The sequence below is a fragment of the Schistocerca serialis genome, chromosome 10 (genome assembly GCF_023864345.2).
Source record: "Schistocerca serialis cubense isolate TAMUIC-IGC-003099 chromosome 10, iqSchSeri2.2, whole genome shotgun sequence".
Lineage (NCBI taxonomy): Eukaryota > Metazoa > Arthropoda > Insecta > Orthoptera > Acrididae > Schistocerca > Schistocerca serialis.
Genome location: NC_064647.1, coordinates 222,487,541 through 222,512,941, shown reverse-complemented (window position 1 = coordinate 222,512,941; position 25,401 = coordinate 222,487,541). Strand labels below are relative to the sequence as shown.

At 39.5% G+C, this 25,401-nt stretch overlaps 1 protein-coding gene across 1 annotated transcript in view; it reads right to left on the bottom strand.

Moving 5' to 3' along the window:
* Window positions 1-502: 502 nt before the first annotated feature.
* Window positions 503-25,401, bottom strand: part of LOC126424709 (ATP synthase subunit b, mitochondrial-like) — a gene marked incomplete at its 5' end in the record, with an annotated part of 49,986 nt that continues 25,087 nt past the window's right edge. The window contains 2 exons of the mRNA XM_050087432.1: window positions 503-811; window positions 6,325-6,513. Of these exons, the coding sequence (XP_049943389.1) occupies window positions 503-811; window positions 6,325-6,513 (498 nt within the window). The remainder of the gene's footprint in view (window positions 812-6,324; window positions 6,514-25,401) is intronic.

Here is a 25,401-nt window from a genome sequence, read left to right as displayed (position 1 = left end):
ATACAAAACACAGAAGACCATGTTAACCAGAACAGTGGCTATCAATTGGCCATAACACATGATTCCATTGTTTCTTCAATTTTACCTCAGTGAAGACAACAGAGCATGTCAATGGCTATAATGAGCAGTAACTTACCACACATATGAGTTTTGCATTTCTGTCATTGAGGCTGATGCCTGCTGGCAGTGTTGTCAGTTTTTCAATTATGATTGCGATACATGCATGAAACACATACAGAGCACTACTAAATAGTGTGACATGGGTAGCCAATGTCAGTTTTCGACAGTTCACCTTCAGGTGTCTAGCAGCTGCTCATGTGAGGTTGCAAATGGCAACCAAATGTTCTCTGAAACATGACTGAGTATTCAGAGTGCCAGGAAAATTTCGAGATTTACAGTGACTGCCACCTCAATGGTTATATAGAGCTGGCAATATTCTAGGAACACTCTTTGTATTATAACGAGATCAACAGCAAGGTGTTTCTGAAAGGGGGTGCCCCCTTCAGACCAGCATGGGCACGCCCCACATGTTGACAGTTGCAGCTGCGGCTGGCTCCTCATCTGTGCCCGGATTGGCAGCTTCTGGACCGTCGTCGTCATCAGGCGCTGGCGTGCCCTCGTGGCGGTCCTCGTGCTGTGGTATTAAGAATCGCAGCTGCGCAATGCAGTGGCTGAGCACACGCCGTGGCAGCTCTGGGTCCTTCTCCAGCTCCTTCGAGACTTGGTCCCTCACCCAGGATGCCATGTGCCGCAGGATGAAGTTGGTGTTAACACGGGATGCCTCCACCATGTAGTCCAGGCGGCGGACCACCTGCCAGAAATAGTGTATCCTCTGTCAACGCTTACAATGTTCCACACCTACAAATACTCCATTAAATGTATTTCACATGAGGGTAATCCCAAAATTAAGTTCTCCAATTTTTTTAGAAATACAAAATGCCTTTTATTTTCTGTATTATAGGATGTTCCAAAGTAATGTATTAAAACTGAATCTCTCTTTAATTAAGGCATATAGAAATAATATTTTGCGAGTAATAATTCAGAAGGCAGTGAAACACTTAGAGAAACTTCCATGTGTTGCAATACTGGAAATAAACATGGCGTTATCTTCACAACCAAATAGAAGCAGCACACTTCATGATCATGCAATTAACATGCCAGATAACTTGTGGGGCTCAGGCAGATATCACGCCACAAAGACATTAAACAGAGCAAATGCATTATCGTGTGGCAGGTATAAAGGAACAGCCATAAATATTATTGTAAAAAACCTCATGTATACATCTAAGCATGAGTAAATATATATAACATCTTACTGACAAGAAGGGTGTATAGTGAGGGGGGGGGGGGGGGGGGGGGTTGTATAATGTAAAGAAACACAATTACTTTTTACAAAAGTACAATCGCCATATCAAAAATGGAGAAAGAAAGAACAATAGCTTTACATCTGAAAATAATCAAAAAAAAATTCATGATCATGCTGGATGTAAAATATGGGGCATGTCCAGGCGATGTGGCATGGTGTTGCCAAGCAGTGCAAATATATTCCTGAGTGTCACATATAAAAGTATAATCTTAATATTATTAATGATAAAATATAGCTTCTTTACATCCAAATACAAGCAATGCACTTCACGGTCATTCAGTGAACATGTCAGATAAAATGTGGGGCTCAGGCAGATGACATTATCATTTGGAGAACAGCAGTGTGTGCTAAAGTGTTACTGGAAAACGAAGAATATGAATAGGGTTTGATGACTTTGGAGAGTTGAATTTAGAACACCACTACCCTCACAGTTAACAATTACAAGAATCTGAAGCAAATTTAATGTCGATGTGACAATACATAATACAATGAAGGAACGTAGCAGAAGAAAGAAACATCCAACAGACAAGAAAGTGGTGTTGTGGTGATTCCACCATACACGGAACTCCTGAGAAAGTCTGTGAGACGATGTTCTCATGAGACTGCAATCAGAAAAGCTAGTTTTCACAGAATTTTTTTGGATTCCATACTCTGTACATAGATGACTTGATAGGCGAATTGAATTTTGTGAGAGTGTTTCATCAACATGCGTAATAAGAAGATGAATGTTTCCAAGATCTAATTATTTGGTTGGATGAAAAGACCTTTAAACTTAACAGAACAATTAATTGCTTATAATTGGGCTACTGAAAATCCGTATGTAACTGAAGAAACGCATGTAAATCTACCAGGAGTAACGGAGTAACATTCTGATGTGATCTGGCATCCAAAGCATTGAACGAGCCATACTTCTTTGAAGGAACTGTCACAGGTAGCTCTTACAAAGTTGCATTGCACACGATAACCCCAGATCTTAATGGCATTTTTGAGAATGAAGATTGTTACTGTCAACAGGGGGGGGGGGCAGAGGGGGGGGGGGGGTGCCACCTACCTTTCATCTTGATGTCAGGGGATTTCTCTAATGCACAACCCTTTGAGATGGGTATAGAGATTTGTGCGTCTGTGAAAAGATCTACAAACAACGCATACAGCTACTAACATCATCATACCTTAGCAAAAGATCTGGCACAAAACCCAAGAAAATTCTAGCCCTATGTAAAATTGCTAAGTGGGTGTAAGCCTTCCATCCACTCACTTGTTGACCAGTCTCGTGTGGCAGTTGAAGACAGCAAAACAAAAGCCAAAGTTTTAAATTTCACATTCAACAAATCGTTCACACAGCAGAATCATACAAACATACTGTTGTTTGACCATCAAACAGAATTCCACATGGACTACATAGTAATAAGCATCCCTGGCATAGAGAAACAACTGAAAGAGTTGAAAACAAATCACCAGGTCCACACTGAATCTCAATACAGTTTTTAAAAGAGTACTCTACAACATTGGCCCCTTACCTAGCTTGCACTTATTGTGAATCTCTCGCCCAACACAAAGCTCCAAGCTACTGGAAAAAGTGCAGGTGATCCCTGTATAAGAACGGCAAAAGAACGGATCCACAAAATTACAGACAAATATGCCTAACATCGGTTTGCTGGAGATTCCTTGAACATATTTTCAGTTTGAATTTAATAAATTTTCTTGAGACTGAGATTCTTATGTCCACAAATCAGCATGTTTTTAGAAAGCATCACTCATGCAATACTCAGCCTGCCTTTTCTCACATGATATATGGTGAAAAATGGATGAAGGGCAACAGGTAGATTCCATAGTTCTGAGCTTCCAGGAAGCATTTGACACAGTGCCCCATTGCAGGCTGTTAAAGAAGGTACAAGCATATGGAACAGATTCCCAGATATGTGAGTAGCTCAAATACTTCTTAAGTTATAGAACACAGTATGTTTTCCGCACCGGCAATTGTTCATTACAGACAAGGGTACCATCAGGAGTGCCTCAGACACATGTGATAGGGCTACTATTATTCTCTACATGTATAAATGATTTGGAAGCTAGGGTGAGCAGCAATCTGCACTTGTTTGCTGATGATGCTGTGGTGTATGGTGAGATGTCAAAGTTAAGTGACTGTAGGTAGGACCTAGCAAATACTCCATGTAGGAAGTTGGTACTGAAGGAGAATTGATTATATATTAGTTCTGTAGGTGATCATGCCAAAGAGACCTCATCTTGCATCTGGTTTTTGTTACAAAAACATGCAACAGTATGGCATGTGACACACAAGTACCGAAACCAGTAAAATACAATTCTGTAGGAGTTTTTCATAAAGGCTTCTATTTTAACTTCAGTATTCTGAACCTGGACAGTAGATGAATGAAATCAGATGATGCTGGGGGAAATAGGTTATGAAATGAGAGACTGGAAGTAAAAGATGGATTTTGCTATTGGGACAGCAAAATGACGTATACTGGCTGAGATCAAGAGGACATAAAATATAGACTGACAACAGGAAGAAAAGTGATTCTAATTTTTTTTTTTAAGTATTTATCTGATAAGTGTTTATGTAAAAGAGAGAAATGTAGACACATGAAGAGAAGAAAAGGATAAATATTTTTACATTTAACAGAAATTTAAGAGCCAGAAACTCTTTTTCAGCAGTAGCTGTCTGTAGTGTAGCCTACTATGGAAGTAAAAAATGGACAACAAACAGCACAGGCAAGGGGCAGACAGAAAGTTTTGAAATGTGGTGTTGCAGAATAATAGTGAGGATCGGATGGGTAGACTGGATAACACAAAGATGTACTGAATCAAATTGGGGAACATTAAGGCATCAAACAATTGTCAGTTTGATAATGGAGGATAGTTTCGTAGGTAGAAATTGAGTACACGAAGTGCAGCATCCATCCCGTCTGCCTGCAACATCAGCATACCACATGACAGAACAGAGATGCGGGATGCCTTTGTCACAGCACGTGTAACCACAGCAGATGTTTATGGTACAACTGAGGTTGCTGCTGGAGACGAAAGCACAGCCTCGTGTCTCATACAACAGCAGCCAGAGCCCGTTACCCGAGCACAGTGGATCCGATAGCATTCATGTGATTGAAAATAGCACCAGAAAATCCATCCACCAACCACCCTTATAAGCCGGAGCACTGCCGGCCAGAAGGCAGTTAAACATGCTTCCCAAACTTGTAGGGATCTGCCAGTCCAGTCGCAACACTCATGTGCCTCATTTGCTGGTGGTCCCAAATTATCAGTAGTGGTAGCTTCGAACAGCAACTCAAGAGTGTCATGTAATGGTGTTCCAGCCTCCCTGGAGAGCTTGTTGATAATGCTGTGCCGACCATTCTCTAGTAGATTGCACACCTGAACCTCAAATGCCTTGATAACATCCAACACAGGGTTATGGTCTATTACTCGTATGGTATACCCTGACACTTGTATTCTTGTGGTTTTTCTGTCCTACGTCACATTATCCTTTCTCTTCACTTGCTTAAGGGTTACATGCTACATGACATGTAGAGATATGTGCCCTTGGTTGCTCTGATTGTAATGAGTGTTTTTCTAATATACTGCATATGTATCACAGTACCTTTCTTTAGGCTTACTTCATATCTTAAGACTTGGTATCTCAGCTAGCCACATGCCTGCTTACCAGAGGACTTATCACTTTCGTGATAACATTGGATTTGCCTGTTTCATATATTTCAATACTTACTGCTCAGTGGGAATTCATTATGGTATATTACATTAGATTCATAGTTTGGCTCACTAGTGATGTTTTATTAAGTAAATTGCATCTTATGAGTTTGTGATCGATAAATTGCACTGATGTATTTTTATATTCTCCTTTTATAAGTCATTAGTAGCATATGGAACATGATGATACAGACAGTTACGGGGTGACCTCCAGTAAGTGGTATATGTTCTACTACTATTATGACAGCATGTAATCAAATGTTTTACGTTCAGTCTGTCCTCGTCAGTATATGACTATATTGTTTTACTCCAGTTGTTTCATTCACAGGCATTGCATTAGAAATATACTGTCATTATCTATTCATAACATGAAATATTGACCTCCAATTAGAAGGTTCCTTTTTTATGATTATTTGACGACGTATATACTTTGCTCACTAATTTAAGTTAATACAGTGTGTAAATGCTCCATTACTTTATTACTTAATTTATCTTTAACTTCATGTAACTTCCTGTACTGGTTGGTATTGTTATGTTATTACATATTATCACTGTATGTAAGACTTGCACCATCCCTCCCCCCCTTTTTTGGTTATCTATGTCATAATGGTATCATTGTCGTCTGTACAAAGGGTTTGAAGATAGCACAGTAAATCGCCGAACTGGCAACCAAATAAAATAAGTTTGGAAATTAGACGGCTGAAAGGTGTTTGATTTGACAACCCATAGCGAACAGCCAAGTCCCGCAACCATCTCTGAAAAGATGGACATTCAGAGGCTCTGTAATGATTTTGTTTCTGTTTCTTCTTTGGTGAACTTTCTCGAGCAAGTGACTTGTGAGGAAAACATTTTATTTTGTTGTTCTTCTGCTATAAAATCTGAAGTGGGATCCATATTTTGTTTCTTGCTTGAATTGTGTCTTGTTCCAGCAACTTTGTCGACATCAGCAATGTTCTTGTTTATTGGTTTTTCCCAGTAAAAACAGATTGAGGAATAGTGTTCACATTTTGTCTCTGCTACTGCAGACACAGCAGTAAACATGTCCAAATGCATGCAATGGACTGAAGTAGTTACACAGCAATGAAGAGGCTTGCACTGGACAGACTCGTGCTAAGAGTTGCATCAAACCAGTCTTTGAAGGAAATACAACAACAACAGTCTTTTTAGACATTCACTCCAATTTGCAACAAACACAACAATAAAAACACTCAGGGTCAGCACACAATTTTTGAGAAACGCACCTCCCTATGAACTTCCATCTGGCGCTCTCTAAATGCGGCCTCTCTCTGAAGTGCGACCATCTGGTACTTTGCATCGGTCAGCATGGTCTGTGCTTGGGCAGATAGCTGCGCCTTCCTTTCCAATTCTATGGCTTGATTATAGAAACGAAACTGGTCTTCTCTGTACTTGTTCCACTGACCTGTTTCCTCCTAGTAAGATAAAAAGAGATGTTAATGAAACTGACATCAACAAATGATAAAACATGACAAAATTACACGTTATATGAGGCATTTAAGGAACTAAGTGAACAATATTTTCATACTCTGTAGAAAAAATGCATTTAAAAAAAAAGGTACGGGATATTGTTGATACACTTATTGGCTACTTTTCCACATAATTTGCCACCCTGTTCAATGCACACGATGAGCCGTGGCACAAGCTTCTTTAGGTCCTCCTTGAAGAACTCTCTCACCAGCTCCTTCCTCCACTTCAGAACCTCTTTCTTCAACTGCTTGTTGGTTGAAAATTTAATTACACTCATTTGTGCTTTCAGAGAGGTGAAAAGATGATTATATGAAGGTGTCAAATCAGGGGAATATGAGGTGTGGTTCAAAACATCCCAACCAAATGAATTCAAGAGTGTCTCCATGGCTAAGAGTGCGAGAATGGGCATTGTTGTGCAGTATGCACACTCCTCTCATCAACATTCCCATCCTTAAGTTCTGAATTCTCCTTTCGAGTTTTAGGATCTCACAATACCTTTATGCACTGATGGTCCCTCCATGAGGCAGGAATTTGACCAAAATAATGCCTTTTCAGTCCCAAAACACAGAGGCCTTGATTCTTTTGCCCGAAATTGTGGCTCTGAATTTTTTGGCAGATGGGAAATTGCTGGTGTGACGGCTGTCTTATTGTCTCAGACACGTAATGAACCACCCATGTTTCACCTCCAGATACAATAGAGCTCAGAAAATCCTCATCTTCCAATGCAAGTTGCTCAAGAAACTTGCAGGCACTGCTGACCCAATTTTTTTTTTGTGCTGCTCTGTCAGCTGTTTTGTGACCCATCTTATGCATAGTTTTGAGTATCCCTGTGAGTGTCTCACATAAGAGAATTCTGGACAGTTGTGGAAACATCGCAGAAATTTCATCTACTGTCAATCGGCACTCTTCTTGAACAGTTTCCTCAATGTTTTGCACCAACTCACCAAGTTTCCTCGATTTTTTGCACCAGCTCACCAGTCAAAACAGAAAGTCTTCCACACCTCTGTTCATGATGAACACTTGGTCTGCCTCCACCAGATCCCCTTACACCACTTAAAAACACTCTTTCTGTTCATAATACCTTCCACATCAATGATTTTAATTTGCAAAAAGAATTTGGTAGGTATTATTTCTTCTGCGAGTAGGAAGTGGACCACAGTAAGCGCCTTGCACTTGGGAGGATTTCTTACCAGTATCTTTCACTCAACTGCACACTACTGAGTTTACGTATCACTGTGTTCCTTCAACAGTTGATTTAGTCAGGGGGTCCCCTTCTACCACTCAGTGTTGCTAACCCTCAAAAAGCAAAAAACAGGCTGTTACTCACAGTACGTTTACTTTCTGAACATGCCTCATCAAGAGGAATTTCTACTATGATTTGGAGCCACTGTTCAAAATTGTCTGCACAAATTACAATAATTATTGATCAAATATGAATTATACTTTTAGTTGTGCCATAAAAGCTAAATATGATTTTTTTTCTAAAGATAGCTTCTGCAATACTGTGGTTGGTAACTGCACATGCATCGAACAATTACTGCAATTCATTGATGATATATTGTTAGTGAGAGAACCGTGTTTAAGTTGACTGTACTAACATTCGGCCCTTATGAAGAACACAGAATTACGCAATCCCAGTGGTGAGAAGTAACTGAATGATTTGAAGACAAATAAGTCTTCAAGCCTGGAAAGAACCTCAATTCGGTTTTACAAAGGGCATTGGCCCCTTATTTAGCTTGCATGTACCATAAATCTATCATGCAGCCAAAGTCACAAACGACTGAAAAAAGTGCAGGTGTTTCCCATAAATAAGAAGGGTAAGACAACAGCCCCGCGAAATTACAGAACAATATCCTTAACATTGCTTTGCAGCAGTATTCTTGAGCAAATTCTAAGTTCAAAATCAACAAATTTCCATGAGACAGAGAAGCTTCGGCCTACAAATCAGCACGGATTTAGGAAGCACCACTTGTGCAAAACTCAATTTGCTTTTTTCTCACACAATGCCACGATGACTATGGGTGAAGGGCAACCAGCAGATTAGACACTACTTGATTTCTGGGAAGTGCTCGACACAGACCACACTGCAGACTGTTAATGTAGGACTGAGCATATGGAACTGGATTTCAGATATGTGAGTTGCTTGAAGATTTTTTAACTACCAGAAGCCAGTAAATTTTCCTGGACAGTGAATGTTTATCAGAGGCAGGGATATTGTCAGGAGTGCCCCACAAAAGACAGAAGGTCCAGTCTTGTTTTTGTAAACATAAACTATCTGATGGATAGGGTAAACAGGAATTTGCTAAGGTTTGCTGAGAAACTGTAGTGTACAGGAAAGCGTCATCACTGAGTGACTTAGAAGGATGCAGGACGACATGGATCTAATTTCTACTTGATGTCATGAACAGCAGCTTGTTCTAAATGTGGACAGATGTAGATTAATCCAGATGAGTATGAAGAACAACCTTATTAAGTTCAAATTCAGTATTAGTGACGTTCTGTTTGACACAATTACGTTCATTAAATATCTAGATGTAACACTGCAAAGTGTCATGAAATAGAATGACCAAGTAAAGTTGGTAGTACGGAAAGCAAATGGTCGACTCTGGTTTGCTGAGGCGGTACTAGGAAAGTGTAGTTCATCTACAAAGGAGACTGCATGCAGAAGACTTGTGTGACTCATTCTCAGGAATTAAGTTTGTAGGATAGCCACACATCACAATCAATATTTTTATTGACTGTTTTCGCTCAATGTAATAAAAGCACCATCAGAAAGTTCAATGTAGTTGGCTGATTAGATTGCTGATATCAGTGTTTTGGATCTCCACCAGGTTGAATTAAAGGAAGACATCAAAACAATTCAGAGGCATGCTGCTAGGTTTGTTCCCAGTAAGTTCAATCTACATGAGTAGTACGGAAATACTGTGCACTCAAATGGGAATCCTTAAAGGATAGGAGACATTCTCTCCCTGTAATGCTATTAAGAAAGTTTAGAGGACCAGCATTTTCCAAGACTGCAGGATGACTCTACTGCCACTAGTATACACTATGTGATCAAAAGTATCCGGACACCCCGAAAAACATACATTTTTCATATTAGGTGCATTGTGCTGCCACCTACTGCCAGGTACTCCATATCAGCAACCTCAGTAGTCATTAGACCTTCTGAGAGAGCAGAATGGGACACTCCACAGAACTCACGGACTTCAAATGTGGTCAGGTGATTGGGTGTCACTTGTGTCATACATCTGTACGCAAGATTTCCACACTCCTAAACATCCCTAGGTCCACTGTTTCTGATGTGATAGCGAAGTGGAAACGTGAAGGGGCACATACAGCACAAAAACGTACAGGCCGATCTCGTCTGTTGACTGACTGCTGACAGTTAAAGAGGGTCATAATGTGTAATAGACAGACATCTATCCAGACCATCACACAGGAATTCCAAACTGCATCAGTATCCACTGCAAGTACTATGACAGTTAGGCAGGAGGTGAGAAAACTTGGATTTCATGGTCGAACGGCTGTTCGTAAGCCACACATCATGACAGTAGATGCCAAATGACACCTCGCTTGGTGTAAGGAGCGTAAACATTGGACGACTGAACAGTGGAAAAACGTTGTGTGGAGTGACGAATCATGGTACACAATGTGGCGATCTGATGGCAGGGTGTAGGTATGGCGAATGCCTGGTGTACGTCATCTGCCAGCATGTGTAGCACCAACAGTAAAATTTGAAGGCGGTGGTGTTATGGTGTGATCGTATTTTCCATGGAGGGGGCTTGCACCCTGTTGCTGAGCACACTGACAAACATGGTGTCCTTCATTTCAATGACTGCTTCACAGCCTGTATCATATGAATCCTTCCCACTAACCCCAGCTTTTCTGAATTGTGAAGGTGAGAACTTCCCCTGCAATATATTCTATGTTCCCATAACGCTCGTGGCCTCAACCTTTGTTGGGCACTGTCATCTCCCACCCCTTCTCTGTTCCCATTCCAGCACTCCACAGCCCTCATTCCTCCATCACACCCAGTCTTTTACTTCTCTTCTTTCCCCAGGAGATGACCTGGGGGATTTGCTGCTACAACCTTGCGACTCTGGCTGAAAATGGAGGTGAGATGAGAATATATGAACTCAACAAGAGAGTCCTCTTAGCCTCTCTCACCTCAATTCTCCACAATCCTACCTACACGTGTCCTTGTTAAGCTGAGCAACCCAGTGGAAGGTTGGGTAACCAACCCCAGTGGGAAACTGGGTCAGTAGGCAATAGGATGTGGAGGACAGTCGAAGACAATGGGAAACCACCACTGGAATTACTTCCCTAGTCGTTCATGGGATGGACCTCTTTGTACAGTATTCTGGAGGTGAAGCTTCCCCTCAATTGGATCTCGAGGAGGGGAATACAATGAGGACTCCAGAGATTAGGGAAAAGGAAGGAAGGAGAAGAAGAAGGAAGACTTATTGACGATTCGGACTTGGAATGTTTTAACCCTTATCCAGGAAGGGAAATTAGAATGCCAAACGCCAAACGTGAAATGACAAGAAACAAATTGGATGTACTCAGAATGTGTGAGGTGAGATGGGGTGGATGTGGAGAACTAGAAAGTGCATACTTCTGATTGTACTATTCAGGTGAAGATAAAAATGGAATGTATGGGTTTGGAATTTTGATAGGTAAAAGACTGAAGGACAAGGTTATCAGGGTTGCATAACTTAGTGGAAGAAAAATGATGATGACAGTGAAAGAGAGAAAGAAAGACTTAGTTGTCATCCAGGTCTATATGCCAACAAGTAATCATTCAGATGAAGAGGTACAAGAATGTTATGAGAAGATAGAAAACTTAGCAGAGAGAGAGAGAAAAGAAATGGGTGTATTGTTATAATAGGTGATTCGAATGCTTGCCTAAAGAGTGTCAAAAGTTATCCAGGGCCAGATACTTATTCAGATCATAGATTAATAGTAGCTGCAGTTCTAGTTAAATTGAAAAGAACATGGAAAGGGCAGAAGAGAGAGCACATTAACTTGGAGAAACTGAAAGACAAAGCCAATTTTGAAAAATCAGAGAATACTTATTGTGTAATCATGATGCAAGGACAGGAAACGGAATGCTCAGAAGGAAGATGGGATCATTTTAAAAATGGGATCAAAAAGAGAACCAAGGAAATGCTCAGAGTCAAGGAGAGGAAAAAAGTAAAGAAAGAGTGGGTAACACCAGATATGATAACCAAGATGAATGACCGCAGGAAATGGAAAACTGTAAACACAGAAGGAAAGCGCAACTACAGGAGGTTAAATAATGAATTAAGAAGGGAGACAGAAAAAGCAAAGGAGAAATGGCTGACAGAAAAGTGTAACAAGATAGAGAAATTAGAGAAAGAAGGAAAATATGATTTAATGTACAAAGAAGCAATGGAATTGACATTCAGAGAAAAGAGAAACAACAATAGACTAAAGGTAGTAGAGGCAGCGGGTGGTAAAATGGTGAGTGAACCCCAAAGAAATAATGAGAAGATGGGAAGAATATATAGAATGGCTATACACTGCAGACAGCTGACCAAGTGAAGAAGAGCTTGGGATAGAAGAAGAAGATAAAGTTGCAGATGATGACAAAGGAAATGCAATACTAAGAAATGAGATTGAAGCATCTATGGAGGAGATGAAAAATGGAAAGGCAATGGGAATTGATGAGATTCCTGCAAAACTGTTGAAGTCATTGGAGAAAGGAGGGAAAAGGGAATGGATTGAATTGTGTAATCAAATATACATGACAGGAAAATGGCAAAAGGACTTTACAGAAAGTATCTTAATACCTACAGAAAAGAAAAAGAACAGTAAAAGTGTGAGGAACATAGAACAGTGAGCCTGATATCACATCCAGCCAAAGTCTTGCTGAGGACACTCAACAGAATGCTATATAGAGAGCTGAAGTCCGTGATAGGAGATGAACAATTTGGTTTCAGATGAGGAGTGGGAACTAGAGATGCCATTGGGCATAGGGGAGAGGTGCATGGAGAAGAAAAGGAAGGTGTATACTGTGTTCATTGATCCTGAGAAGGCTTTTGACTGTGTCAGATGGGGCAAACTGATGGAAATCCTAAGAAAACATGGAGTTGACTGGAGGGATAGATGGCTAATTAGAAATTTATATTTAAACCAGAGAGCAAAAGTAAGAACAGGAGGTGTGATGAGTGAAGAAACTGAACTGGGAAGAGGTGTAAGACAAGGTTGTTGTTTATCACCAACACTGTTCAACATCTATCTGCAGGAAATTATTAATGAAAGTTTTGATGGAAGGAGAGGAGTTTGTATAGCGGGGCGGAGATGGAGTGTATAAGATCTGCAGATGACGTGGTTGTGATGGCAGAGAGTGCAAGAGACATGAAACAAATGTTAGATGGTCTAAACACAAAATTAGAAGAATATGGAATGAAGATTAACAAGAAGAAAATGAAAAGCATGGTAATTGGAGGAAAGGGGAGAAAATTCCATATGAAAATAGAGGGAGTTGAAATAGAGCAAGTGAATAACTTCAATTACTTGGGAAGTGTAATAATGGATGAATGTATTGCTCAACAGAAATTAGGAAAAGAATTGCAATGGCAAAAGAAAGATTCAAAAGGAAACAGAAATTACTTTGTGGACCACTAAACAAAGATCTGAGGAAAAGACCCCCCAAATGTTACATCTGGAGCATTGCACTGTATGGTGCGGAGACCTGGACGTTGAGGAAGGAAGATGAAAGATGACTGGAGGCACTAGAGATGTGGATATGGAGAAGAATGGAAAAAGTGAAATGGGTAAACTGAGTAAGGACTGAAGAAGTTTTACGAAGAATCGGAGAAAGTCATGAGAAAGAGAAAACAGAACTGGATTGGACATTGAGGAGGGACTGTTTACTGAAGGAAAGAATAGAAGGAATGGTGGGGGGAAAAGGGGGAAGATGAAAAAGAAGATATCAAATGCTGGACAATATCAAAGGAGACAAATATTCAGAAGCAAAAAGACTGGCTATGGACAGACAAAAGTGGAAGAGGCTTAACCCATGGCAAGACCTGCCATAAGGCAGAATACCATACTACTACTCCTCATTTCCACTATTGCCCCCCTCCCCCCCCCCCCCTCTCCCCACTGGCCACCATCTAACCTCCCGACTGCACATAGCTGCCCTCCCTCTTTTCACCTCGTCCCCAATAGCACGTCACTATCCACCACCCTTACCCTACCATCCCTCCGCCTCCCTGCTCCAACCTCCACCCAGTCGCCACTCCCTTCATACACTGGTGCTGCTACTCGCAGTGTGGCCAAGTTGCCTGAGAATGCAGTAATGTGTGAGTTGTGTTTGCGTGAGTGTGTACGTGTGTGTTTGTTGTCAATTTTGACGAAGGCCTTACTGCATGAAAGCTATATTTGTGACAGTCTTTTTGTTGTGCCTATCTGTGACTCAGCATCTCCGCTATATGGTGAGTAGCAACTTTCCTTTTCACAACATTGTTACATTCCATCCTGGATTTTCCATTGTTTGATTTTTTCCATATTGCTGTTAGTCCATCCAGGATTTTCCACTATTTAGTATTATGAAGAAATTAACAGAAATGTCTGTACTGATACTTGTTGCCATGGCAACCAACTTACAAATGCGCAAACATATTGTAATGAACATATTCTTATAAATGCCTCAATACAATAATGCAGTGAGCACCTTAAATCAAGTGTTTAGCGTGCATAAGACATACCAACAACACTGAGTCTTAGATGGATACTCGTATACCACAATGGTGAGAGAGTGAAAAGAAAAAAAAAAAGTTTGTGTACCTTTTGTCTTGATGCAGAAGTTCACCAGCTTAGTTTGTCAAAACATCACTGAAATTAACAGAAAATACCAGCAGACCTGGCTTTCATCATGTTGGCTACAGCAACTTGTTGATATCTTTGAACTGTTTTTTCATCTTTCGGTATGTCAATAACAAACATGTGCAGAGTGATTTAGTCAAGTTAATGCATGAATAATTACTTGCAACAAGTTAATGGTCTCAAAGAATAAATGAATTTCTACTCCAAATAAAAATGAAAATAGTTTTTAATTACAATTAAGGTAACTATAATAGTAGTTGTAGTAGTAGTAGTAGTAGCTTTATTCATCCATAGATCTCTTTTTACAAGGATATAGGGCATGTCAAAGTATTGACAAGTTTAGACCAATTTAAAATAAGTTAATTCGTATAGACATACATTTACAGACTTCTAGTTAGAGACAGTCATTAGATTTACTCCTGGTATACAACACTTCTTTTACAAATAACTTATTAGAGAATGCAATGCCACACTGTTCACTCATATCTCACTATCAGTCGCTGCACACACTATACACACATTGTTTCATAACACTTCTCTCACTACACACACAAAGACACCTGCACTGGTGATCTCTGGGCCATTTTCTGTACTGCAACTTCCCATTTGTTATCCTGAAAAACTGAGTGAGATGGTGAGTGTAATCTCCCCACGGAAAATTACCCTCTACCACGCAATAATTAATAATGGTCAATCAAATCATCCACATTTATTCACTTTTGAAAAGTATCTGATCGGATTTTCTAGTAATATATGCGCCGACAGCTCGTCGACGCCAAGGTATTTTTCTAGTACGTTTATTCTTTGGAATAACAGAGATACATATATATATTCTCCATGGTTATTATAGACGGATAACGAGGACAGCTTGGGAAGTATCTGTTGGAAGATTGTCGGGTTGCTAAAAGAGACATATTTGCTCTTCTTCTCGCTAAAGCGAGCTATTAACGTTTGTGCCACTACCGGGTTATTTGAAGAGAGAGAAAAATTGTAAACGCAAATTAAGTAAGACTGGGAATCAACAGAAAACGGAACATGTAATGGAGATGGATTGAATATACAATTTTCCTCAGAAATAAGGTTTGTGACCCTTTTATTCTAGAGTGAATGACGAATGAGTTCTCTGTCTGAATCATTGATGATTGACTTGGCCCTGTAATTAGTGGGGAAGTTTCAGTTGTGACGAAGAGAGCCTGCAATCACCGAGATTTTATAAAATCATCCAAAAAGGCTTCGGACACATCTGAAATTCTAAATCTGTCGTAAAATGAACGAATTGTTCAAACGATCGATATTCCCAACTGAATGCAGCGCTTAACAATAATAATAGATATAAAGATCTCTTACAGCAAGCCAGCCACTGAATATTAAGACGAAGGGCTCCACCAGAGATTCTATTGGGCTGAGTTCACGTAATGAAATATTATATTTAAAACTGTATATAGATAAAAGACAGAGAGAGAGAGACAGAGAGAGAGAGAGAGAGAGAGAGAGCGAATGAAATTAGAGAAAATACGCAGAATCCTCCATTAGTATAATTGTTTGCCTGTCTTATCACGGATCAGCCTAAAGATAAAACAGGAGGCCCTTACTTTACTGTACAGGTTTATGTGTGAGAGGCATTACACCAAGTTAGCGGCAAGCTGCATTCACATACTTTCATCTTTTGCAGTATAATCCATTATAATGGCCAATCCGTGACAGGACACGTTTTTGGACGTTGTTAAAATAATTTTGTTCTCTGTTTCATGTGAACTATGACGAGCCAACTTAACTGACGCTTGGAAAAGAGAAGAAATACTCGCAGTCACATTAAGTGGATCTACAAATAAGAACATAAAACAACACGCTGGGCGCAGAGAAAAGGCCAGATCTATAATTTTATTATTAAAGCTTGCTAGTATAGATGAAGTATACGCTTTTCTATTTAGTATTATTGGATATTTGAACATTGATTAATTGTTTTCATGCTAGATGTAGTTTGATTGACTTGCCCCAGCTGCATTTATTTGTATAAGTACAGTAAGAAACTAGCCACAGAAGTACTCTTGTGTGAACGGAGTTACATATAGTGACAGTAGAAGGGAGATATATATATATATATATTGACGGTAGAACATTTATATGGTTTTAACTAGGGCAATGTTTAAGATGAGTCAAGCAGAGCAGAGCAGCACGCAACAGCCTTCAGCTGTTAGCACTGATAATAATGATGTAGTAAGAAGTGTTGTAGAACCGATCGCTACAAATAGTGCAAGAGAATGCCCTGTAGACACGGCTGGAGATGAAACGGCAAGTACGCAACATGGGTTTGATCCATTGGTCATTATCATGAGACAGATGCAGATGATAACCGAGAGCATGAATAATATGAATACAAAATTAGCCTCAGTTACGGAAGGGCAGGAAAATTTGAAAACTGAGATTAAGCAGCAGTTACATGACAGTTTTTCCGAATTAGAGCAGCGGATAGAGACGAAGACCAAGGAACTCAAAGATCAGGCCGAAGAGACGGAACGAAAATTAACTGCACAAATAGAATTGGTGAAAGCTCAATGTGAGGAATCTACTCACCGCGTACATGTAGAAATGAAGGACTATGTGGCTATTAAGATAGATACCGTACGGGAACAGGTGGAAATGGTTCCGCAATTAGTACAAAAGCAAGATGCCATGTCATGTGCAATTGCTCAACTTCCTGAATTGGCACGTACGCAGACTAACCTAAAGGAAAGTGTTGAACATCTGACAGAGCGTCAAGATGTTATAGACCACCAAATTAATGTATTAACGGGTAAATTATCCGAAATCACATTAGAAAACAAAAGGCTAATGTGTGAAAACGTTGAGCAAAATGTTAAGGCAGCATTCCAGAGTCTATTTGGCAAACAGGAAGAGAATTTGTTTGCGAAAGGACTTGAGGAAGTGCGACAGCAGTTAGGTGCTGATTTCGAGCATTGGAAACAAACGATAGAAGAGTCGATAAGCGTTTCACAACAAGGCTCAGAACAAATGAATACAGGCCAGCAGCAGAAGTTGGCAGCGACTATAGAGCCAGTTACTGCACATTCGCACACGATACCGACTGGTGTAAGTAACTCAAACATTAAATTGCCATGAGCTAGTTGTTCGCGTGAATTTTTATCTAACGGAGATTACGAAAGCCTTTGCCATGCCGAAGAAAAAATGATAAAGCATCGGCAATTCCAGATTTTTAACACTGACAAAAGGGGGGTCCATCCAATTGTTTTTATTCGAAGTTTCAGAGGAATGCTACCCAGAAATTGGTCGGAGTGGCAGAAGATCAGTTTCGTTACAGGATATATACAAGGTTCGGGGGCGATTTGGGCCTCGGACATGACTTCTGTTTGCTCGACATATGACGATTTTGAGAAGGCGTTTTTAGCAAAGTTCTGGTCAGAAGGGGTACAGGAACGCCTAAGGCAGGAGGTGCTCTACCCAGAGCCTTTCTCCTTTTCAAAAGGAAGCTTTAGGAAGTATTTTGAAAAATATATAAATAAAACTAGATACTGGGACAGACCTATGCCCTTGCCAGACATAATAAACATACTTAAGGCAAGACTACCAATTAGCATCCGGAATCAATTGATTTACGGCAATGATAAAGACTTGGAGTCGTTCCTCACGATGTTAGACCATATAGATATTATTGAAGAGAACAACCAGAAAGCCCGTAATAACAGATTCCAATATAGGGAGATAGAACCTCCGCCCAACAGTAGGCAAGGGAATGGACAGAGATCGTTAAATAGCGGAGAAACCCCTCAAAATCTCAATAGTAATACCGGCAATAGTCTTGCAAGGGGCTATCCAAGGAACAACAGGAATGGGAAAAGATACAAACCCGTGTGGGGGAACGAAAGGAATTTCAGACCCCAAGCCTGGAATAATAACAGTAATAGAAAGTGGAATCAACCGGGGGGGAATGAATTCAAATAATCAACATCAGTGGGGACGGACATCTACGAATCAACCGGTAATTACCGAAGTGACGGATGATGTCAACCAGCAGGCAAGTCAAAATCCAACAAACTTGTAAGGACCCACTCGTGCCCCGGAGGAGCGGTCAACAATTGGTTGAGGGGCAACAGGATATGTGTACCCATGCTAACGTATAATGATGGACGATTACTGGCAGATGAATTGACCGAGGACTTAGAACCACAGGATGAGGATAAGGAACAGGTGGCAGTAGCCGGAGTGCAAATCATTTTGGAGACTGTACCTATAGTGGCGGTTTTAGACACAGCTGCAACCACAAATGTTATTTCGGAGGCACTATTCAACAAGATCAGAAATATAAGACGAATACCAATTTTTCCAGTTCAAAATTGCAGAATAATAGGCGCCGTTGGGGCTAGATCGGCTAATGTAAAAGTGCAGTACTACTTAGTGTAGAAGTCGGAAATGTAGCAATATTAAGCACATTCCTTGTTGTGAAAAATTTGGTGGTAGACTGCATTATCGGAGTCGACAGCCTACGTCAATACAGATGCAGAATAGATTTTAAAACAGGAAAAATTTGGTTAAATGTAAATAAACAAGAAATTGAGTTGGACTTGTTGAAAAAAGAAAGCATTACCAGAAAATATAATAGTGGGATCAGTGTGCAAGTAATCAGGACGGCACAAAATTCTAAACAGCATGTAATTAATGAGTTCCAAGTCAAAGGAGATTTCGGTCAATTAGTGTACGAGAAGTTAAATGAATCCGACTGCATTACTAAAGATCAGAAGAAGCAGCTAAAAGAATTATTATTAGCGTATAAAAACGTGTTTGATGAAAGGCCAGGAGTTATTAAGGGATACATATCCCATCTCTACGTTAAGCCGCACGAAACGTATTGTAGAACTTTCTATCCTGTTCCCTGGAGGTTAAAGGCTCAAGTTCAGAAAGAAATAGATCGCATGTTGAAATGGGGTTTGATCGAACCCTCTACAAGCCCATACTGCTCCCCATTGTTGGTCGTGCCAAAAGCAAATGGGACTGTGAGACTGGTACTCTACGCCAGAGAAATAAATAAAATCATAATTCCAGTGAGAACACATCCGGAAAACATAGATGAACTTATACAACGGTTCCAGGATGTCCAATATTTGACAAGCATTGATTTGCGGAGTTCTTATTGGCAAGTCAAGCTGGATGAGTCATCAAGGAAATATACGGCTTTCATTTATTCCGGAAGAAGTTACCAATTTACTGTAGTTCCTTTCGGACTCAACATTAGTGCTGGAATCTTTATAGCAGCTCTAGATTATGCACTAGGCCCAGAACTAAGAACCAGGATAACAGTGTTTGTTGATGATTTGCTTATTGCATCGAAGACTTGGGAGGAGCATATTACCTTACTGAGACGGGTGTTGGACGTGTTCAAAACCATGGGAATAACTGCTAACCTACAGAAATCCCATTTTGCAGTAAACAGAATCAAGTTCCTGGGGCATATAATTGACGCAAAGGGAATTTTACCAACCAAGGAGAAGCTAATTGCGATTAGTAAGTTTCCAACATCCAGAAATAGGAGGCAATTAAAAGGGTTTATGGGTCTTGCTCATTTTTTAGAAGATTTATAACAAATCAGGCCATGAATGCAGCAGCTCTAAATAGTTTGCTGAAGAAGGATGTGCCCTGGCTCTGGACATTAGAGTGTCAAGAAGCATTCGAGGAGATAAAGAAGCAATTAGTAAATGCACCGCTTTTGTACCATCCGGACATGCAAGAAGAATTTTACTTGTTAACAGATTCGTCGAATGTGGGTCTTGGAGCATGCCTTTTCCAAGTATGCAAGATAAAGGGACAACTCACCTTCTGTCCTATTGCGTTTGCCAGTCGTGTTTTGTCCAACTGTGAACGAACTTACACGACGACAGAATTAGAGGCTCTTGCAGTCGTCTGGGGTTTTAAAAAATTTCATTATTATCTATATGGGTCAAAGACTATCGTATATTGCGATCACCAATCATTAATGTTTTTACAAACGTGTAAACTGTTACACCCCAGACTGGCTAGATGGACTCTCGCTCTGCAACAATACCAATTTAAGATCGTGCATGTCTCAGGACAGCAAAACATTATTGCTGACGCTCTATCAAGGTCACTGCAGGGTTTCACTAAAGAGATTGAAGTAAATAATAACTCTGAATTCCCTGTATTGCTGCTGCAGGAAAATCCATTTAAGACGTACTACGTCAATTTGTGTGCGCATATGGCACAGTTACAGAAAAGAGATGCTCAATGGGGAAGTGTCATTCAAAGGTTACAACACCAACCTTCAGATCAGATGGCAAATTATTACAAACTGGTAAATGGCGTATTATTTTTCCGCTGTGGAAGGAAAAACAAAGTCCGTTGGTGTGTTTGTATACCTGAGGCGCAAATAGAGAAACTTTTATGGTTCACTCATTTAACCTGGGGACATTTCGGTGCGACAAAATGTGCAGACAAGATAAGTGGGTACTGTTATTTTCCCAACATAAAGCGCAGAGTGCATGAGGTCTTAAAGAGATGCATAATCTGTCAAAAAACAAAGCCGGATTCAAAAGGGACTAAGCACCCATTATGCTCTATATTAGTCCAAGAACCAAAAGAATTAATTTCGTGCGATCTGTGTGGACCGTTACCTACTTCAAGAGGTGGTGTTAAATATGTGTTGGCATTTCTCGATGTGTGTACGAAATACATAAAGCTATACCCGATAAAGGCGGCTACAGCCAAAGTAATTGTATTAAGATTGATAAGGGATTATCTTCCACATGTTGGTACACCTAAGGTGATCATAACAGACAATGCTAAAATATTCACGGGACTCCAATGGAAACAGACTTTGTCTCAAGTCGGTGTGAAACACATACTAACATCATTTTACCACCCACAAGGCAATTTGGTTGAGAGAATTTTTAGAGAATTCAATCGATTTACGAGGACGTATTGCCATAATAAGCAGACTGCGTGGGCAAATTATGTGGAAGAGTTTGAGCAGATATACAATAACATGCCCCACTCCTCAACTGGATATACACCTCGTGAATTGATGTTCGAAGCAAAAGAGGAAAACTTCTGGACTGACCATATGCCCAAAACTCAGGAAACTGAGATGCCTTGGGAAGAAAAAATAAGACAAGCCATCATAAATATGACGAAAAAAGCTGATCAGAGAAAACAACAATTTGACAAATTAATCAAGAGGGTACAGACATACCGGGTCGGAGAAAAGGTATTAGTCAAAAGACATACCAAATCATCCTTAATAAAGAAAAGTATAAAGAAATGGGAGTTACTATATACTGGCCTATGCATTATCCTACAAATTCCGAATCCTGGGACTTATCTATTAGCATACCCGGGATCGAACAAAATAAACGACTTGAAGAAATTTAATGAAGATTAGAAGATAGGGAGGAATGGTGTTGCGAGTGACAGAGATGAACGCTCGTAAAAAAAAAAAAAAAAAAAAAAAAAAAAAAAAAAAAAAAAAAAAAAAAAAAAAACTGTGTGTGTAGTGTTAGAAAACTTTAAATTGAAATGATTAATCAGTGACATAGACAATAGAAATAGTGACTAACTATTACTATCGAGTGTTGCAAAGAAGATAGTGGAGATAGGCTTCACCTGTGTTTGGGTGAACATGGAACTTTAGCATTGCTAATGTCATCAAGATGTATAAAGGATCTAACTGACCTTCGAGAACAATGAAATGTTTCCCATAAATGACGCTGAATAATCAAAAGAGGTTCCGAGTGAAGGTTCATATATAATTTCAAGTGCACGCTTAGATGTGTAAACGTGTGAAGGGATGTGTTGAGGCAGTGAATCATGAGTGACGGTTAACGCCGCAAAGATAATTTCCCGCGCAAAACAGTTGACGTCGGCGCAAGAGGTAGAATCGATATAGACGACATAGATATGCTTTGTAAGAGACTCGCACCAAACGCGAGGGTAAACTGATTCATGTTGAACTTTAAAAAGAAAAGGTGTTATAATTAGAAGTTAAGAGTTTTTAATTTATTATTGAATGTTTAAAGAAAGTAATATTCATAGAATTAATAGTTATTTAATGGGTCGTGTTCGTTTGGAATGTTTGTTCGGAAAAAAAAAAATCCATTTCCATATATGTGCATGTGTGAACGCCGTATGAATCAGAGAATAAATGAAAGAAGTAAATCCGCATTCCTCAATGCTAATAACTTTTACATTACAACAATCAATTGGAGAAATATGTGTATTTAGGATAAAAAGTTTTTGAGTATAGATAAATTATATGACTTTCAAGGAAATGTTGGATTATGTCTTTGTATAAAATGAACTACACTTTCCATTATTCGATGATTTGAATCCAGAATCTATTGTAAGTTGCATGAATCCTTTAAATTATGAAGAACAAATCAGTGATAGGAAATGTGTCAGAACTTTTGGATTTATAAGCACAAGTGGGGATGCGAAGTCAAAAAGAGTATTCAAACGAGAGTAAATATGATGATGCTTTTGGCAACATCATTAGTTAATGGCTAAATTCCTTGACATACGTCGTAACAAAAAGGATCCATAAAGCCATAAGGATTTTGCTTTCAAAAAGGAGAATCGTGGATGGTGCAACCTAACCAGTTCTCTTACAGGAAGAGTTTCCCTTTTGGTCATTGCTAATCCTTTTGGAATGAATGTTGCATGTGAATTCGAGTATCCCTGTCCCTTCTACTCTTCCCATTGTGGGCCGCGTAGAAGACTGACTACAAAGTGGGCCGCGTAGAAGACCGACTACAAATGTGGACGCCGGGGACATGCAAGACCCGGGGGAGTTTTAGCACCTCAAGATATTGTCCTAGGAACAAGATTGTAAAACGAAAATTCACGTTATGTATTGTAAAATGTTTTTTTTGCTAGAGGCACAAATCACTCTTCTCCAAATCGTGATATAAATTGATCCCTGTCTTTCCTTTAGAGATCTATTTCAAAAGTATTTTTTTCTTCTATAGGCTTTCCTATCTTCTGTGTACCGTAGGCTGGGGGTCTAGGGTTAAGAGGTTTTCCAAGGTTTCCCTGCTTAAGAAAGTTCCCGAATGGGTAGACCCTGATAACAGTTTCAGGAAAGATCATCTTCCTTGGTTGTGCACAGCAAACATAACACCTAGATGCACGTAAAAGCAATACAGCCGCGGTAACTGTCTCTTCATTTCTTTTGTTTTCAACATTTCTTTTCTTCGTCTGTCTTAAACATAATATTCTTTTTCAGTCGGAGGACTGACAATCATCACTTCCGGGTTATCCACACTAATAGATAGCTCGCGAAGTGTGTTCGGTAAATCAAAATTGAGCTCACAAACTTCGCTCGCTGTGAGGGGCATTGTAATCTCCCCACGGAAAATTACCCTCTACCATGCAATAATTAATAATGGTCAATCAAATCATCCACATTTATTCACTTTTGAAAAGTATCTGATCGGATTTTCTAGTAATATATGCGCCGACAGCTCGTCGACGCCAAGGTATTTTTCTAGTACGTTTATTCTTTGGAATAACAGAGATACATATATGTATTCTCCATGGTTATTATAGACGGATAACGAGGACAGCTTGGGAAGTATCTGTTGGAAGATTGTCGGGTTGCTAAAAGAGACATATTTGCTCTTCTTCTCGCTAAAGCGAGCTATTAACGTTTGTGCCACTACCGGGTTATTTGAAGAGAGAGAAAAATTGTAAACGCAAATTAAGTAAGACTGGGAATCAACAGAAAACGGAACATGTAATGGAGATGGATTGAATATACAATTTTCCTCAGAAATAAGGTTTGTGACCCTTTTATTCTAGAGTGAATGACGAATGAGTTCTCTGTCTGAATCATTGATGATTGACTTGGCCCTGTAATTAGTGGGGAAGTTTCAGTTGTGACGAAGAGAGCCTGCAATCACCGAGATTTTATAAAATCGTCCAAAAAGGCTTCGGACACATCTGAAATTCTAAATCTGTCGTAAAATGAACGAATTGTTGAAACGATCGATTTTCCCAACTGAATGCAGCGCTTAACAATAATAATAGATATAAAGATCTCTTACAGCAAGCCAGCCACTGAATATTAAGACGAAGGGCTCCACCAGAGATTCTATTGGGCTGAGTTCACGTAATGAAATATTATATTTAAAACTGTATATAGATAAAAGACAGAGAGAGAGAGACAGAGAGAGAGAGAGAGAGAGAGAGAGAGAGAGAGAGAGAGAGAGCGAATGAAATTAGAGAAAATACGCAGAATCCTCCATTAGTATAATTGTTTGCCTGTCTTATCACGGATCAGCCTAAAGATAAAACAGGAGGCCCTTACTTTACTGTACAGGTTTATGTGTGAGAGACATTACACCAAGTTAGCGGCAAGCTGCATTCACATACTTTCATCTTTTACAGTATAATCCATTATATGAGCTCAGAAAGAGGAAAGGTGTTAGTATTGTGCTATGCATAGCTTGGGGGTAAGTTTTTCCAGAAAAGGAAAAAAGCATAGTGTGAAGGTATTATGTGGAATATTGGATGTTTTATAATCATTATTATTATTAATTTGTATAAGTTTTTTTCACCAAATCCCTGCTCTGTTTTATCTAAGTAATCCTTCAACATATGAAATGTATTGCATAACAGGTACTTTTTAGCTGTCATTTTAAGTAAGTGTATTTTTGAAATTTCTTTAATCACTTTTAGTAAATTATTGTAAAGTTTTATTCCTTGGTATAAAATGCTGTTTTGAGTTTTATGTTTATTTTTTCTTGCTAAATGTAAGTTGAGTCTAGCTCTTGTTCCATGGTCATGGACAGAGCTGTTTGTACAGTAATAACCAATGTTATTTTTGATGTGTACAACTGACTGGTAAATGTGTTCACACAGAGCAGTTAAAAACCCCAGCATTTTCAACAGATCTTTACAATGAGCTCGACTATTATTTTTGGTTATTATTCTTATTGTTCTTTTCTGGAGTTTGA